At 41.6% G+C, this 18672-nt stretch overlaps 1 protein-coding gene across 3 annotated transcripts in view; it reads right to left on the reverse strand.

Moving 5' to 3' along the window:
• Positions 1-18672, reverse strand: part of LOC110504828 (macrophage colony-stimulating factor 1 receptor 1) — a 28493-nt gene that overhangs the window by 2006 nt on the left and 7815 nt on the right. For all 3 annotated transcript variants that reach the window (XM_021583663.2, XM_021583662.2, XM_021583661.2), the window contains exons 9-21: positions 18438-18549; positions 16450-16649; positions 16081-16172; positions 15761-15887; positions 15424-15528; positions 15203-15313; positions 14888-15050; positions 14640-14719; positions 14376-14485; positions 8555-8677; positions 7359-7470; positions 7156-7255; positions 79-193 (exon numbers count right to left, since the gene is read on the reverse strand). In XM_021583663.2, coding sequence (XP_021439338.2) covers positions 79-193; positions 7156-7255; positions 7359-7470; positions 8555-8677; positions 14376-14485; positions 14640-14719; positions 14888-15050; positions 15203-15313; positions 15424-15528; positions 15761-15887; positions 16081-16172; positions 16450-16649; positions 18438-18549 — 1550 coding nt within the window. The remainder of the gene's footprint in view (positions 1-78; positions 194-7155; positions 7256-7358; positions 7471-8554; positions 8678-14375; positions 14486-14639; positions 14720-14887; positions 15051-15202; positions 15314-15423; positions 15529-15760; positions 15888-16080; positions 16173-16449; positions 16650-18437; positions 18550-18672) is intronic.

Below are 18672 nucleotides of genomic sequence, written 5' to 3' on the forward strand. Positions count from 1 at the left end.
TCCTTAGCGTCGATGCTGTTTTATTCTGATAAGAGAGATATCTACCATGTTAAACATCCATCTCCCTCTCTGTGTTACCTGGTCTAGATGTTCGGGCTGCTCCCCAAGGACTCTCTCAATCAGCTGGCTGATTTTACTGAAGGTGGGTCGCTCTGTTGGCTCCAGATTCCAGCACATTTTCATGATCGTATACCTGGTGGGGCATCAAGATCATATTGTTATTGGTCACAATACAGTATTAAAAATACTACATTTCACTACAACATGCAAGGCCCTCAAGAATCAGGGAGAAGATTGTCTCAATATGGAGCTCTATGGTCTTTCAAACCACTCCATGTCCATATCAAAATGTAAAGTGTTGGTTTCATGAGCTGAAATAAAAGATCCCAGAAATGTTCCATACCCACAAAAAGCTTATTTGTCAGAAATGTTGTGCACACATTTGTTAACAACCCTGTTAGTGAGCATGTCTCCTTTGCCAAGAGGATCCATCCACCTGACAGGTTTGGTATATCAAGAAGCTGATTAAACAGCATGATCATTACACAGGTGCACCTTGTCCTGGGGACAGTAAAAGGCCACTAAAATGTGCTGTTTTGTCACACAACACAATGCCACAGAGCGTGCAATTGGCATGCTGACTGCAGGAATGCCCACCAGAGCTGTTGCCAGAGAATTTTATGATAATTTCTCAACCATAAGCGGCCTTCAACGTCGTTTTAGAGAATTTTGCATTATGTCCAACCGGCCTCACAACTACACGACCACGAGTAACCACGCCAGCTCAGGACCTCCACATCCGGCTTGTTTACCTGCAGGATTGTCTGAAACCAGCCACCCGGACAGCTGATTCAACTGAGGAGTATTTCAATCTGTAATAAAGCCTTTATGTGGGGAAAAACGAATTCTGATTGGCTGGGCCTGGCTCCACAGTGGGTGGGCCTGGCTCTTAAGTGGGTGGGCCTATGCCCTCCAAGACCCACCCATGGCTGCGCCCCTGCCCAGTCATGTGAAATCCATAGACTAGGGTCTAATGAATTTATTTAAATTCACTGATTTCCTTATATGAACTGTAACTCAGTAAAATCGTTGAAATTGTTGCATGTCAAGTTTATATTTTTGTTCAGTATAACAGGTTGAGAAAATACCAAGAGTGTGCATAGCTACAAGGCAAAGGGTGGCTACAAATCAATATATTTTGATTTGTTTAACACTTTTTTGGTAACTACATGATTCCATATGTGTTATTTCATAGTTATGATGTCTTCACTATTATTCTACAATGTAGAAAATAGTATAAATAAAGAAAAACCCTTGAATGAGTAGGTGTGTCCAAACTTTTGACTGGTACTGTATATATATATTTGACTGACATTTATCATTTGGGGCCCAGGGAGGAAGGCTGTCATTTTAATTGGCTCTTAACCAACTGTGCTATTTATTATTATTTTTTGCATTGTTTGTAACTTATTTTGTACATATTATGTTGCTGCTACCTTCTCTTATGACCGAAAAGAGCTTCTGGACATCAGAACAGCGATTTCTCACCTCAAATTGGATGAACAATTTTTCTTTAATGAGTCGGACGGGAACAATATATTCCAACCACCTGAACAGGCCGTTATCCCCGTCATTCGTTGGAGAAATAAACAGAGATTTCACGGAAAGAGATCGGGGTGCATTGTGAGGATCACGCGACGAGTGGCTACTCTGCCTTTGTCATCCGTACTGTTAGCCAACGTTCAATTGCTGGAAAATAAATGGGACGAACTGAAAGCATGTTTAACCTACCGACGGGACATTAAAAACTGTAATATCTTATGTTTCACCGAGTCGTGGCATTAATAACATACCGATGGCAGGTTATACACTTTATTGGCAGGATAGAACAGCAGCCTCTGGTAAGACACGGGGCAGGGACCTATGTATATTTGTAAACAACAACTGGTGCATGGTATCTAAGGTTTTGCTCGCCTGAGGTAGAGTATCTCATGATAAGCTGTAGACCACATTATCTACCTAGAGAGTTTAACTGTATTTGTCGTAGCTGTCTACATACCACCACAGACCGATACTAGCACTAAAACCCCACTCAATGAGCTGAATATCACTAAAAGCAAACAGGAAAACACTCATCCAGAGGCGGTATTCCTAGTGGCCGAGGACTTTAATGCAGAGAAACTTAAATCAGTTTTACCTAATTTTTATCAGCAAGTTACATGTGCAACCAGAGGGAAAGAAAACTCTAGACCACCTTAACTCCACACACAGAGATGAATGCAAAGCTCTTCCTCACCCTCCATTTGGCAAATCTGACCATAATTCTATCCTCCTGATTCCTGCTTACAAGCAAAAATGTAAGCAGGAATCACCAATGACTCAGTCTATAAAAAAGTGGTCAGATAACGCAGATGCTAAGCTACAGGACTGTTTTGCTAGCTCAGACTAGAATATGTTCCGGGATTCTTCCGATGACATTGAGAAGTACACCAGATCAGTCACTGGCTTCATCGATAAGTGCATTGATGACGTCGTCCCCACAGTGACAGTGCGTACATACACTGCCTTGCGAAAGTATTCGGCCCCCTTGAACTTTGTGACCTTTTGCCACATTTCAGGCTTCAAACATAAAGATATAAAACTGTATTTTTTTGTGAAGAATCAACAACAAGTGGGACACGAAGTGGAACTCGAAGCCATAGATTACAGGAAACATTCATACTGAGCTATCAATCAAATCAAATGTATTTATAAAGCCCTTTTTACATCAGCCGATGTCACAAAGTGCTGTACAGAAACCCAGCCTAAAACCCCAAACAGCAAGCAATGCAGATGTAGAAGCTAAAGGTTAGAGCTGCTGTTTTCAAGGAGCGGGACTCTAACCCGGAAGCTTACAAGAAATCCTGCTATGCCCTCCAATGAAGTATCAAACAGGCAAAGCGTCAATACAGGACTAAGATCAAATCGTACTACACTGGCTCCGACACTCGTCGGATGTGGCAGGATATTACAGACTACAAAGGGAAGCACAGCCACAAGCTGACCAGTTAATGTTAGATCTACCCCCCCCTTTTTTGAAAATTCTGTTAAAAATCGCGCAACTTTTCAGCGTCCTGCTACTCATGCCAGGAATATAGTATATGCATATGATTAGTATGTGTGGATAGAAAACACTCTGAAGTTTATAAAACTGGTTAAATCACGGCTGTGACTATAACAGAGCGTGTGTTTCATTGAAAAACGCAAGAAAAACTGCTCTCTGAAAGCAAAAAATAATTTCCATAAGTCACTTCCACCAGTTGTTAAAGGAGAACAGAATTTAATGGAAATTTGCCTGCACTTCATACAAATTCCGCACGATGGCGCCATTGTACTAATTTTCAATCGAATTAATTGTTGGAAAATCCATCTGTCTGACCCCAAGTTTTCCAGTCTTCACCCGGATGCAGTTCAAGGAGAGATCAGATTGCATTGTTTTTGAAGTGAGGACCTATTGAAGAGACATCGCCCTGTAATCGTTTTGATAGATTATAAACGTTTACTAATACCTAAAGTTGGATTACAAAAGGATTTCGAAGTGTTTTGTGAAAGTTTATCGTCGACTTTTTTAATTTTAAAAAATTACGCAGCGTTTAAAAACGATGAATTTTTCTGAATGACACTACTTCTATACAAAGCTATTTTGGGTATATATGGACCGATTTAAACGAAAAAAAGACCCAATAGTGATGTTTATGGGGCATATAGGAGTGCCAAGAAAGAAGCTCGTCTAAGGTAATGAATGTTTTATATTTTATTTCTGCGTTTTGGGTAGCGCCGTCTATCGCAAAATCTGTTGTTTACGTGTCGAGCTGGCATTTTGGGGGGTGCATGCTATCAGATAATAGCTTCTGATGCTTTCGCCGAAAAGCATTTTAAAAATCTGACTTGCTGGCTAGGTTCACAACGAGTGTAGCTTTAATTTAATACCCTGCTTGTGAATTTTGATCAAGGTTTGAGTTTTAACGAGTACATTTAGCATTTAGCGTAGCGCATTTGCATTTCCAGGTGCCTACTTGGGACATGTGCGTCTCAAGTAGATTCAAGAAGTTAAATGAGCCCAACAGACGAGCTAAATTACTTCTATGCTCGATTTGAAGCAAGTAACACTGAAACATGCATGAGAGCATCAGCTGTTCCGGATGACTGTGTGATCATGCTCTCTGCAGCCGATGTGAGTAAGACCTTTAAAAAGGTCAATATTCACAGACTGATTACCAGGACGTGTACTCCGAGCATGCGCTGACCAACTGTCTTCACTGACATTTTTAACCTCGCCCTGTCTGAGTCTGTAATACCTACATGTTTCAAGCAGACCACCATAGTCCCTGTGCCCATGAACACTAAGGTAACCTGCCAAAATGACTGTCAAATCTGTAGCTATGAAATTCTTTGAAAGTCTGGCCATGGCTCACATCAACACCATTATCCAAGAAACCCTCGACCCACTCCAATTTGCATACCGCCCCAACAGATCCACAGATTATGTAATCTCTATTGTACTCCACACTGCCCTTTCACACCTGGACAAAAAGAAACACCTACGTGAGAATGCTGATCATTGACTACAGCTCAGCGTTCAACACCATAGTGTCCTCAAAGCTCATCACTAAGCTAAGGACCCTGGGACTAAGCACATCCATCTTCAACTGGACCCTGGACTTCCTGACGGGCCACCCACAGGTGGTAAGGGTAGGTAACAGCACATCCGCCACGCTGATCCTCAACACGGGGGCCCCACAGGGGTGCGTGCTCAGTTCCCTCCTGTACTCCCCATTCACTCATGACTGCACGGCCAGGCATGACTCCAACACCATCATTAAGTTTGCTGATGACACAACAGTGGTAGGCCTGATCACTGACAATAATGAGACAGCCTATAGGGAGGAGGTCATAGACCTGACCGTGTGGTGCAAGGACAACAACTCTCCCTCAACTTGATCAAGACAAAGGAGATGATTGTGGACTTCAGGAAAAGGAGGACCGAGCACGCCCCCATTATCATCGACAGGGCTGTAGTGGAGCAGGTGAAGAGTTTCAAGTTTCTTGTTGTCCACATCACCAACAAATTAAGATGGTCCAAGCACACCATGACAGTTGTGAAGAGGGCACGACAAACCTATTGCCCCCCAGGAGACTGAAAAGTTTTGACATGGGTCCTCATATCCTCAAAAGGTTTAACAGCTGCACCATCGAGAGCATCCTGACAGGTTGCATCACTGCCTGGTATGGCAACTGCTCGGCCTCTGACCGCAAGGCATTATACAGAGGGTAGTGCGTACTGCCCAGTACATCACCGGGGCCAAGCTTCCTGCCATCCAGGATCTCTATACCAGGTGGTGTCAGAGGAAGGCCCTAAGAATTGTCAAAGACTCCAGCCACCCTAGTCATAGACTGTTCCCTCTGCTACCACACGGCAAGCGGTACCAGAGCTCCAAGTCTAGGTCCAAGAGGCTTCTAAACAGCTTCTACCCCCAAGCCATAAGACTCCTGAACATCTAATCAAATGGCTACCCAGACTATTTGCATTGCCCCACACCCCCCTTCTCCGCTGCTGCTACTCTCTGTTATTATCTATGCATAGTCACTTTAATAACTCTACCTACATATACACATTACCTCATTACCTCGGCACCGTTGCCCCCGCGCATTTTTTAGTTTCTTTCTTAAAACTGCATTGTTGGTTAAGGGCTTGTAAGTAAGCATTTCACTGTAGGGTCTACTACACCTGTTGTATTTGTCGCATGTTACAAATACAATTTGATTTGATTTGAATGCTGGTCCGCTATAGACGGCTGGAGAGGCTCTGTCCAGCCAGCTGATGGTGCTGAAATGGCGGCACACACTCTTGTTTTCTTGGCGACGGCTGTGGTAACTGTCCTCCTGAATCAATAGTGTGACCATCCAACTGTTTGTTTTATACTGTAAATCTATGTTTTGGGGACTTTACCAGATAGATATTGCTCTCCTGTTTTAACTGTGATGATTATGAAACACAAACATGTAAAGGTTCTGCTTTAATGTGCTGCATTGCAGCCCTATTTCAATTGTTTATTTAGAGAAGACACACACGCCTATTATCCCGTGCCTTTAAATTATCCCGTGCCTTTAAATTATCCCGTGCCTTTAAATTATCCCGTGCCTTTAAATTATCCCGTGCCTTTAAACATTCTAAAGGTTTGAAGTATCTTCATCCATTGTCCAACTGTTTCATTTCCTATAATTGTTTTTAAAACCTTTTAACAATTTTGATGACTGTTGCTACTGTAAGGTGTACTTTTCACCTGCCATACTTCTGCTTTGTACTACTTACAATCCCAAAGTTTGGTCAAAAAGTGTTCTATGTATCTAGACACTACAATGATAAGCATGGTTGATTGTGACGCACAGAGATGCACCCCTCATAAACGCCACCACAGTCCCACCAGTCTTCTCCCTGCCTGGGCTGTGAAATGACACTGTTCCGGACTCCAGCCTGCTGATCATGTGGCTAACACGCAGAACCATGCCTGACAGAGGACTAACTCACCCCCACACAGAACCATGGTTGATCAAGGACTACCTCACCACCACACAGTACCATGCCTGATCGAGGACTAACTTACCCCCACACAAAGGGTCCCTGATGACTAGGTTGTAACTCAGTCTCTGTAGCCTCTGTCTATCTGTCTCTGGCCTCACAACACAAATATTCTGGGTAGTGTGACAACCACGGAAAATTGACACTCACAGATGTGCAGAGCCTCGGGGGAAAAATACACTATTTATTTCTTGTTTCTGTGGTGTGTTTGATGTTTGAGGGGAGCTTTGTAACTTGGGGCTCAGAGGAAGTAATCTGGAATCGGCCATGCTTAATGCATTAATAAAAGGCACAATAAATATATTTATTTTTATCATAAATGCTGAAAAGGGAGTATGATTGGAATATAGGGAGTCTTTGTTAAGTATTCCAGAAAAATATAAAAGGATATTGTAATATGCATGAATCTGTATCCCAATGAAGCTGGGCTTACTCAGTGGGGAAAAATATGGTGCTTTAAATCTTAAAAACTTCTGCCTCATTTTAGCATGGGGACAAGGTTATTGAAACCTAAAAGCCCTTAATGTGTAACTTACATCTCTGGAGGGGCAAAGTCTGGCCGGGACATTTGATAACCAGACTCTATCATCTTGTAGAATTTGGTGTCCACCAGGATACTGGGGTAGGGGCTCTTTCCTACCGAAATGAAACAAAACACAATCAATTTAAGAAGAACGACTGAATGACTTCACCAATGAGATTCCACTGTGTTTAGATATGCATGTTTATGCCAGCTCACCTAGAGAGAAGATCTCCCATAGCAGGATCCCATAGGACCAGACGTCACTCTGGACAGTGTAGAGACAATCAAAAATACTCTCTGGAGCCATCCACTTCACTGGCAGACGCGCCTACAGACACATAGTGTGAGGAAATACATATTAAAATGTGTATATTTAACAGTTTATATTTAATACGCAACACAACCTCAAAAGCAAACTACAATTGCCATGACTGCAGGCAACAGAGAAATGGAGTGTCTTGACCTTTTCCCCCTAGAGTCGAAGTCAGCGCGACGTGTACTTCAATTAGCTTAATACAAAAGTCCCCATTAAAATATGTCTGTTTAAGCTTGATATATCTGTATATCTGTTTTGCATAGACTCAGTCCACCACATCCGCCCATGTCGGCCTTCCGCATCTGCGGTGGAAGGTGGCAGAGCTACAGTGGTGTTTGTCAGACCAGGAGAACGGTTCAGTTTGGTTTCGAAAGTTGAGACTCTCACAAACACGATGGTGTTCTCCGTTTTGCTCTAAGACCCCCACAAGCGCCATGGGACTCGTCTGAAGTCGGTACCGCTGTTCTACCAACTTCTGTCTGTAGTGTCTGAACAGTTTGGGCTCAACACTCACCATCGAAAAGCGAGACTCTCACAAACGCTCTAGGACACCCACAAGCATCACAAGACTCGTCTGAAGGTCCCCCGGAAGTTTATAAAATGAATGGAAGTATTTTTATTTATTTAACCTTTATTTAACCAGGAAACAAAGGTATACAGTATACTGTATATGAAAGTAGTTTAGTGCCTAATAAAGGGGCTAAATATGGATAAACAAAACTATAATAGTTTCCTGATCTTTCTTATATTTCTCAGATATGGGACACTTCCAAACAAACTTCCTTTGATTTATTTCTTACTATCTGTTTTTCCATGTATGAATACATTATTCAATGTGTTTCTATGGGATAATAGCAGTAAGGCCAAATTCAATGTTTCATCATTTTGGTAAATATTTTTTATATACTGACAAGGGGCCTAAAACTAAATTCAAATATTTAAATGATTCTTGGTATGACCATCTTAAAACAATTCCATATAGTGTAGTAGAAACCCAGGCCCGGGCCCTTACTAAACACGTGAAATAGTTGTTACTGACACAGAAAATGTTGTTATTGAGGTGGTTGTTCATTTGAGGTTGTTGTTGTTCGCTCACATTGCCCTTCACCACATAGTTGGAGTCATTCATGATGTCACGTGCCAGGCCGAAGTCACAGATCTTAGCCACACGGCGGTCTGTCAGGAGGACGTTCCTGGCTGCAACATCCCGGTGAATGCACTGAGAGAAAGAGACAGACAGAGAGAGGATCACTTATAGTGGCTTACCACAACCTCACAAAGAGCTCTCATCTGCATCCACTGGGCACACCACATCATTACAACATGGGGAATTGGGTAATACTTGCTAGATATGTTGATCAATGAGATTCCAACATATTTTCACCCACTCAAACAGACAGCCAACAGTTAGATTAATTCCCAATGTGTTATCACTACACGTTCCACAATTTAAAACAGGGGTATTGGACCAGGGGTCCATGGCCAAAGCAAAGGTACTGCGAAAATATTTGTAAAAATTAAAAAGTTGAACAAATATTTTTTCTTTTCAATGTTTTGATAAATAGTGATAAACAGTAGAAAAGAGGAGAATATATTATCTAGAATGTTGTCGACTTTGTTTCTCAACTCCTAATATTGAGCAATTTACACTCACTGGAGCTGATCACACTCAATGGAGTATCTCACATATGCCTTGAAAATGCACCTGCTAATAAGCTACCAGTCAATCGGCTACCAGTCAATAGGTTACCAGTCAATAGGCTACCAGTCAATAGGCTGACTTGGACATTCATTTTTGCCAACACTATGGCTAACCTTTGTTTAACCAGCTAAATAACTGTTCTTAGTGAAAATGTGTTTGCCTGGTAACGTATAACGTATAATGGGAGTCCCTGGGTCGCTGGGTTGCCTGGGAGGGGGTCCCTGGGCAAGAAAGGGTTGAAGACCCCTGATCTAAAAGGACAACCCAATTCCAATGGAAAATCTATTTCAGATTTTTGGTTTAGTTTTGACCTAAATGTATTATCACTGCGCTTTCAACCATTTAAACCACACTAACGTTCAATTGGGAATACAGTCAGATACACACAGAGATGCATACAAAGCTCTCCCCTGCCCTCCACTTGGCAAATCTGACCACAATTCTATCCTCCTGATTCCTGCTTACAAGCAAAAACTAAAGCAGGAAGTACCAGTGACTCACTCAATACGGAAGTGGTCAGATGATGCGGACCCTACACAACAGGACTGTTTTGCTAGCACAGACTGGAATATGTTCCGGGATTCATCCAATGGCATTGAGGAATACACCACATCAGCCATCGGCTTCATCAATAAGTGCATAGATGATGTCATCCCCACAGTGACTGTTCGAACATATCCCAACCAGAAGCCATGGATTACAGGCAACATCCGCATCGAGCTAAAGGCTAGAGCTGCCGCTTTCAAGGAGCGGGAGACTAATCCGGATGCTTAGAATAAATCCCGCTATGCCCTCAGACGAACCATCAAACAAGAAAAGTGTCAATACAGGATTAAGATTGAATCCTACTACACCGGCTGTGACGCTCTTCGGATGTGGCAAGGCTTGAAAACTATTACGGACTACAAAGAGAAACCCAGACGCGAGTTGCCTAGTGACGCGAGTCTACCAGACGAGCTAAATGCCTTTTATGCTCGCATCGAGGCAAGCAACATTGAAGCATGCACGAGAGCACCAGCTGTTCTGGATGACTGTGTGATAACGCTCTCGGAAACCGATGTGAACAAAACCTGGAAACAGGTCAACATTCACAAAGCCAGTGGGTCAGACGGATTACCAGGACGTGTACTTAAGGTTCTACAGCTACACCATTGAGAGCATCCTGACCCGTTGCATCACTGCCTGGTATGGCAACTGCTCGGCATCTGACCGTAAGGCGCTACAGAGGGTAGTGTGAACGGCCCTGTACATCACTGGGGCCAAGCTTCCTGCCATCTAGGTCGTAAATAATAGGTGATGTCAGAGGAAAGCCCATAAAATTGTCAGAGACTCATGTCACCCAAGTTATAGACTCTCTGCTTCCGCACGGCAAGCTGACCAAAAAGCTCCTCAACAGCTTCAACTCCCAAGCCATTAGACTGCTGAACGATTCATAAAAATCATACCTCAACTACTCTGTACCCCTGCACACTCTCTCAGTACCGGTGCCCCCTGTATATAGCCTCGTTATTGTTATTCTTATTGTGTTACTTTTTATAATTACTTTTTACTTTAGCCTACTTGGTAAATATTTTCTTCGTCTTGAACTGCACTGTTGGTTAAGGGCTTGTAAGTATTTCACGGTAAAGTCTACATTTGGTGTATTCGGCACATGTGGCAAATCAAGTTTGATTTGATATTTTGTGTATTTATACAACAACTTAATGGGTTATTTATTTTAATTTTATTTTACCTTTATTTAACCAGGCAAGTCAGTTAAGAACAAATTCTTATTTTCAATGACGGCCTAGGAACAGTGGGTTAACTGCCTGTTCAGGGGCAGAACGACAGATTTGTACCTTGTCAGCTCAGGGGTTTGAACTTGCAACCTTCTGGTTACTAGTCCAACGGTTATCACTGTGCTTCATCTAATAGCACAACAAAATAACCTGGATTGCAGTTGAGATTACATTAAAGTACATGGTACAAGTGAGTAATGCCAAGATTTCCACTGATCTGAGACCATGAACATGTACAGTTTCAATGATTACATAAGTAGACATTTATTGTTGCAGTAAACCAGGGGCGTCATGCACCCCAAAAATCTGAGGGGGCACAAAGTACATCAGGATGGACTATTTGAATTGGCCCTTTTTGAACTAACTCTTTTAACTCATCACATACTCTGCTGCTACTGTTTATTTTCTATCCTGTTGCCTAATCCCTTTACCCCTACCTGTATGTACAGTGGGGCAAAAAAGTATTTAGTCAGTCACCAATTGTGCAACTTCTCCCACTTAAAAAGATGAGAGAGGCCTGTCATTTTCATCATAGGTACACTTCAACTATGACAGACAAAACGAGGGGAAAAAAATCCAGAAAATCACATTGTAGGATTTTTAATGAATTTATTTGCAAATTATGGTGGAAAATAAGTATTTGGTCACCTACAAACAAGCAAGATTTCTGGCTCTCACAGACCTGTAACTTCTTCTTTAAGAGGCTCCTCTGTCCTCCACTCGTTACCTGTATTAATGGCACCTGTTTGAACTTGTTATCAGTATAAAAGACACCTGTCCACAACCTCAAACAGTCACACTCCAAACTTCACTATGGCCAAAACCAAAGAGCTGTCAAAGGACACCAGAAACAAAATTGTAGACCTGCACCAGGCTGGGAAGACTGAATCTGCAATAGGTAAGCAGCTTGGTTTGAAGAAATCAACTGTGGGAGCAATTATTAGGAAATGGAAGACATACAAGACTACTGATAATCTCTCTCGATCTGGGGCTCCACGCAAGATCTCACCCCGTGGGGTCAAATTGATCACAAGAACGGTGAGCAAAAATCCCAGAACCACACGGGGGGACCTAGTAAATGACCTGCAGAGAGCTGGGACCAAAGTAACAAAGCCTACCATCAGTAACACACTACGCCGCCAGGGACTCAAATCCTGCAGTGCCAGACGTGTCCCCCTGCTTAAGCCAGTACATGTCCAGGCCCATCTGAAGTTTGCTAAAGAGCATTTGGATGATCCAAAAGAAGATTGGGAGAATGTCATATTGTCAGATGAAACCAAAATATAACTTTTTGGTAAAAACTCAACTCGTCGTGTTTGGAGGACAAAGAATGCTGTCCATGTATCGTGATATTTTGAGTGAAAACCTCCTTCCATCAGCAAGGGTATTGAAGATGAAACGTGGCTAGGTCTTTCAGCATGACATTGATCCCAAACACACCACCCGGGCAACGAAGGAGTGTCTTCGTAAGAAGCATTTCAAGGTCTTGGAGTGGCCTAGCTAGTCTCCAGATCTCAACCCCATAGAAAATCTTTGGAGGGAGTTGAAAGTCCGTGTTGCCCTGCAACAGCCCCAAAACATCACTGCTCTAGAGGAGATCTGCATGGAGGAATGGGCCAAAATACCAGCAACAGTGTGTGAAAACCTTGTGAAGACTTACAGAACACGTTTGACCTCTGTCATTGCCAACAAAGGGTATATAACAAAGTATTGAGATACTTATTTTCCTCCATAATTTGCAAATAAATTCATTAAAAATCATACAATGTGATTTTCTGGATTTTTGTTTTAGATTCCGTCTCTCACAGTTGAAGTGTACCTACGATAAGAACTACAGACCTCTACATGCTTTGAAAGTAGGAAAACCTGCAAAATCCGCAGTGTATCAAATAATTGTTCTCCCCACTGTATCTACCTCAATTACCTTGTATCCCTGCACATCGACTCGGTACTGGTACCCCTTGTGTATTGCCAATAGTTACTTATTGTGGATTTATTCCTCATGTTATTATTTTTTCTATTATTTAAATTTTTTCTCTCTGCATTGCTGGGAAGGATCTGTAAGTAAACATTTCACTGTTAGTCTACACCTGTTGTTTACGAAGCATGTGACAAATGAAATTAGATTTTGATTTGATGGCTAGGGCGGTTGTCTGGAGGGGGGCTAGGCCCCCTGTCCATAAGTTGGAGAATGTCACATTTTTCAATCACCTGAAACAGCTTTTTCATGTAATCTAGAGCCATAATCATTATGCTTAACTCTATGTAAAAAAAATATATGTATATATTATTTATAAAAAAAATATAAATGGGACAAATCTGAAGGGGCACATGCCCGTGTGACCCCTATGGGAAAGAACATGTGACCATGAATGTGTAACCCATTTTAAGGTTGAATAAATACTGTTACATCAGTTTGTAAGATAGTAAATAGCCTAATGTTTTGGCTGTCTTGCAAAAGTAATATTGACTTGATTTTGGTTGACAACGCAACCAAATTTCAACATTTAAAGGAGATGTACTATATCTACTGCCTGGATGGTTCCATCTGAGCCACTGACTTAGTCTTAATCGTTTGTCTACACATTAATAATTAATATGTTGGATTCGGTCTCCATCTCAAACATCCAAGTGAAAGAATAGGACTAAATCAAATCAAAATGTAAATATACTTTAAATACAGTTTGATTTGATTGAATCCTATTCTTTAACTTGTATTTTTGGTTTAGATGGAGACATAAATCTAACATATTTATTATTAACTTGTAGATTCCATTTGAAGACAACCAAAGCTTCAAACCCTTGGTCTATTTTTAGTTGAATCCTGAGTTGAATTGAACCAATAGCCGTTGATGACTTTCCAAATGTTACATAGGCCTAAATAGCCTCATTGATGATATATTATTGATAAAATATGATTACATTTCATTTGCTCTGTTAAACCTACCCTTTGGAATTACTTCGATAGCAACAGTACATTTATTAAATGGAGATCTCTCAACAATCGTTTTCACAACAGCACATTGATAATAGTCAGTAACAATTATCAATGCTAAGCAGGGCTGAGCTTTGTTAAAGATCGAATGTATAGCTGTAGATAGACCAATTTCCCCCAGCAGGAGGTACAAATAAATAAAAAATGTATACATGGTTTGTCTATGTTGAAAATGGGTTGACATAATCCTGTGGTTAACATGTTACACTCAAAACAACAAATCCAAAGCATTTTCCACGTAGATTCCACATCACAAACTGTTGACAAATCATGTTGAAACAATGTTGATTTAACCAGTTTGTGCCCCGTGGGTAATCTCTACCTGTCAGATGATATTTAAAAAAATATAGTGTGACCAATTATCACCAAACATAATCTCAAACTGTGAAATATGCCTAGTTACACAAGCTTTGTTTTGAAACTGTGTGTTGATGTGACTCACGTTCTTGGCTGCCAGGAAGTCCAGACCTTGAGCCACCTGATAGGAGAACCTCAGCAGGTCATCCATGTCCAACGGCCACGAGTCTGGCCCTCCCTCCTCACACAGAGAGTCTGATAGAATAGAATAGAATAGAATAAAATAAAATAGAACAGAATATATCAATGTCCACCCAAATGTCTAACTTAGTCAAAGAACAATACAATGGAAAACTTGTGCAGTGACTGGTGCTTGATAAAAGAGAAGGTAGAACGACAGATTGTTTACCCAGAGAGGAGTTGACGGGCTGGGGACCAGGCCTCATCTCCAGGTAGCTGTCAGAAGACACACTGGAGATCCCACTGTCACTGGGAGAGGGGAGGGGAGGAAGGGATCAGAGGGGGAGGGGGAGGTTTGGGAGGAGGCTAATCAGACAAAGTGGTTACGTCACCAGGCTGCTGCTGTATGTTGAATAAAGGTTACTGAGAGTCCACCTGCTTTTTCATGAGCTTGGTGAATGCCAACATGATCCATACCTTCTGATGAACTGTTTCTCCTCACAGACGTTCTTGTAGTCGCTGGTCTCTTCTGGTACCTCTGGCATGTTCATGACAGTGTTCAGGAAGGTCTCCTGCTTGTGTCGCAGGAAGTTCAGAAGGTCTCCATGACTACAGTACTCGGTGATCACCAGTACGGGTCCTTAGAGAAGATTAATGGATATTATTTGATAGAAATTGAGAGATTTTAAGCTTCCAAATATACTAGATTTTTTAAGCTAAAAATGTTGGTCGAATTTGATTGAAATACGTATGTATTTTCCATGCATTTTAAGGAGAGTGCTCCGTTCTCACCTGCCTGAGTGCAGGCTCCCAGCAGGTTGACGATGTTCTTGTGCTGTCCCAGGTGACTCAGGATCTTCAGTTCTGACATCAGAGCCTCTCTCTCATCTGAGTGGGCCCTGGCTGCAGAGAGACAGAAATTACCCTGTACCACTCAGATCACAGACATTTTAGCAGCTTTAATCAATTCTACTCCTGGATTAAAAAGTGTTCTCTTTTCAATGGATTCTGACCTTTGAGCATCTTGACAGCCACTCGAATCGCATTGTCGTCCTCCCCCAGACCATAAGCCGTGGCCTCCACCACCTTCCCAAAGGCCCCAGCTCCTAGGATCTTCCCTGCAGGTCACACAGCCAACACATCACTTACAAATGTAACTGTAAGTCAATATACTTTATTTTCGTAAGTAAATACAATTTATAGTTGTACATTTAGTTGAGATTCCATGCATTCGCCAACCAGCAAAAACTGCCTTTTCAAATCAAGATACAATGTATTACACAAGAGTGGAATATCTAACTCCAAAGTACCAAACCACTGCAGTATCCTGTTTAAGAAAAGGTCACAAACCTAGCTTGAGCTTGTCCCTGGGAAACTCCCACTTTTCATTGTACGGCAGCTGACTTGGGTCGATAAACGTGTAGTTGTTTCCATCACTGGCCTGGATGATCTTCCACCGGATCTCATATCTCGGTTTCTGCAAAGGGAAGGAAATGTTCATTAGTCAATCATTTGAAAAGCTAAAAGGAAACAATGATTTGAAACTAGAGATATTTGTGAATACTCTATTCATAGATATATCCATTTGTTACCAAGGTTTATTTTAGACGAGATTGCATACTGGTCTCTCAGTGTATTTTGTATATGGCAGAGGCTGTTGTGTGTCCTACCTGCTTGTACTTGTAGAGCAGGATGATGAGTAGCAGGATGAGGAAGGCAAGAACACCAGCTGCTCCCGATAGGGTGGAGGTGAACACTTTATCTATCCAATTAGAGAGCAGACGGAGAGTCAGGAGGGAGAGTGTAGATGACACTCATAATGTTCTATGTATAATGGTTTTGGAATGGGTTTATGTGGAACTGAGGATGAATAGCTGTAGCTAAAGTAACAGATTATGTGAATCTGAATCAACAAATGAACAGACAGTTCATGTACAGTTCATGTACTTGACTATGATGACACAGAAACAAGGAGTGTGAACTAAGGATTAGACAGTAACCATGAGGATAGCCATGGATGACTGTGCTTTGACTCTTACCGGAAACTTCCATGGCAAAGGTGTCTTTGCCAACTCCGGCCAGGTTGAAGGCGACACACTCCACGGTCATCCTACGGTTGGACGGTCCCACGGTTAGGACGCTCTCGACTTCGACCGGCCCGTACTCCTCCCTCTGGACCTCCACCGTCTGTGCCAGGAGAGGAGCAGGCATCTGGAGACCTGTGTTGTTCTCATTGCACCTGTTCTCATAGAAAGGGATAGAGATAGGTTGACTCCCTCATTTAGTTATGACATCCAATACGTTATTATATAAAAAAAAACACCATAGTAGTGATATTCTGCGACGAGTGCCTTTCGATATTTTAAGTAGAAATTGGGCACCAATATTGAATTTTAAAGCCTGTTATGTTAAATGTAGTGCCCTTTAACATAGACAACATGGAGAATTTATGCATCTTATTTTTAATATATATATAAAGACTTGCTGAAGTGAAAAAATTCTGCATTTTGTGGCTCTGTGCCTCTGTGACTTCTTGGTCGATTTTAACCCACTTAACCCGTTTGACAGAGTCATTTCTGAAGATGATTATTTATTTTGTGTCATTCATTTACATATGTCCCTTATTTTAATGTCAACCCTGTCACGTGAATTGAACTCTCATTTTAACATGGTGAAATGGTTCCTTTTTTTTAATTCAAAAGGAACAAACATCTAATAATCAAACATAATGTAAAAGCAGGTGAGCTGGTTCTACTCCTTCAGGCGAAGGAAAACTGAGCGTGTCGAACATAACACGTCAACCGTGTTACCAATAGATAGGTAGGCTAGAGAAGTATTAACAGTTCTTTTGTGGTGGAAAACTGAGCGTGTCGAACATAACACGTCAACCGTGTTACCAATAGATAGATAGGCTAGAGAAGTATTAACAGTTCTTTTGTGGTGGAAAACTGAGCGTGTCAAACATAACACGTCAACCGTGTTACCAATAGATAGGTAGGCTAGAGAAGTATTAACAGTTCTTTTGTGGTGGAAAACTGAGCGTGTCGAACATAACACGTCAACCGTGTTACCAATAGATAGATAGGCTAGAGAAGTATTAACAGTTCTTTTGTGGTGGAAAACTGAGCGTGTCGAACATAACACGTCAACCGTGTTACCAATAGATAGATAGGCTAGAGAAGTATTAACAGTTCTTTTGTGGTGGAAAACTGAGCGTGTCGAACATAACACGTCAACCGTGTTACCAATAGATAGATAGGCTAGAGAAGTATTAACAGTTCTTTTGTGGTGGAAAACTGAGCGTGTCAAACATAACACGTCAACCGTGTTACCAATAGATAGGTAGGCTAGAGAAGTATTAACAGTTCTTTTGTGGTGGAAAACTGAGCGTGTCAAACATAACACGTCAACCGTGTTACCAATAGATAGGTAGGCTAGAGAAGTATTAACAGTTCTTTTGTGGTGGAAAACTGAGCGTGTCGAACATAACACGTCAACCGTGTTACCAATAGATAGATAGGCTAGAGAAGTATTAACAGTTCTTTTGTGGTGGAAAACTGAGCGTGTCGAACATAACACGTCAACCGTGTTACCAATAGATAGATAGGCTAGAGAAGTATTAACAGTTCTTTTGTGGTGGAAAACTGAGCGTGTCAAACATAACACGTCAACCGTGTTACCAATAGATAGGTAGGCTAGAGAAGTATTAACAGTTATTTTGTGGGGGTGAAGTTTGCATTCAATTGCCACTCGCTGTTGCAAACAACAAGCTGCCATTCCCACTGTCATCTTGCGATGTGAAAAAAATGTTTTTTATGAAGTTGAACATGTCCTCTTTATGATTATTATTATTATATTTTTTACCAAGTTACACTTCTCAAAAGGCACTGAATTGGTGGAATGATCCATTATACCTATTTAGTCTCTCTTATCATCAATGATGGGTATTTCTGTGCTTATTAAGTCTCTATTTTACCACAGCAATATCATACCACTGCCCTCTAGTAACCCTCATGCAAACACTTACGTGGCTCGGATTCCAGAGCACTGGTACCAGAGGATGATGGGAGCAGGATAACCGAACGACGTACACATGAGGCTGGTGATGTTCTCCCATCTCACCACGGCAACCGGCTTCTCTGCCAATCACGAGAGAGCATGGTTAAATAAACCATGTTTTAAATACAGATACAGATAGTCAATAGATGCCTTGATAAAAACTTGTATTCCTCAGAGAGTTGTTGTATGAACTGATGCAGTGC

This window comes from Oncorhynchus mykiss, chromosome 31 (assembly GCF_013265735.2).
Source record: "Oncorhynchus mykiss isolate Arlee chromosome 31, USDA_OmykA_1.1, whole genome shotgun sequence".
In the NCBI taxonomy this organism is placed as follows: domain Eukaryota; kingdom Metazoa; phylum Chordata; class Actinopteri; order Salmoniformes; family Salmonidae; genus Oncorhynchus; species Oncorhynchus mykiss.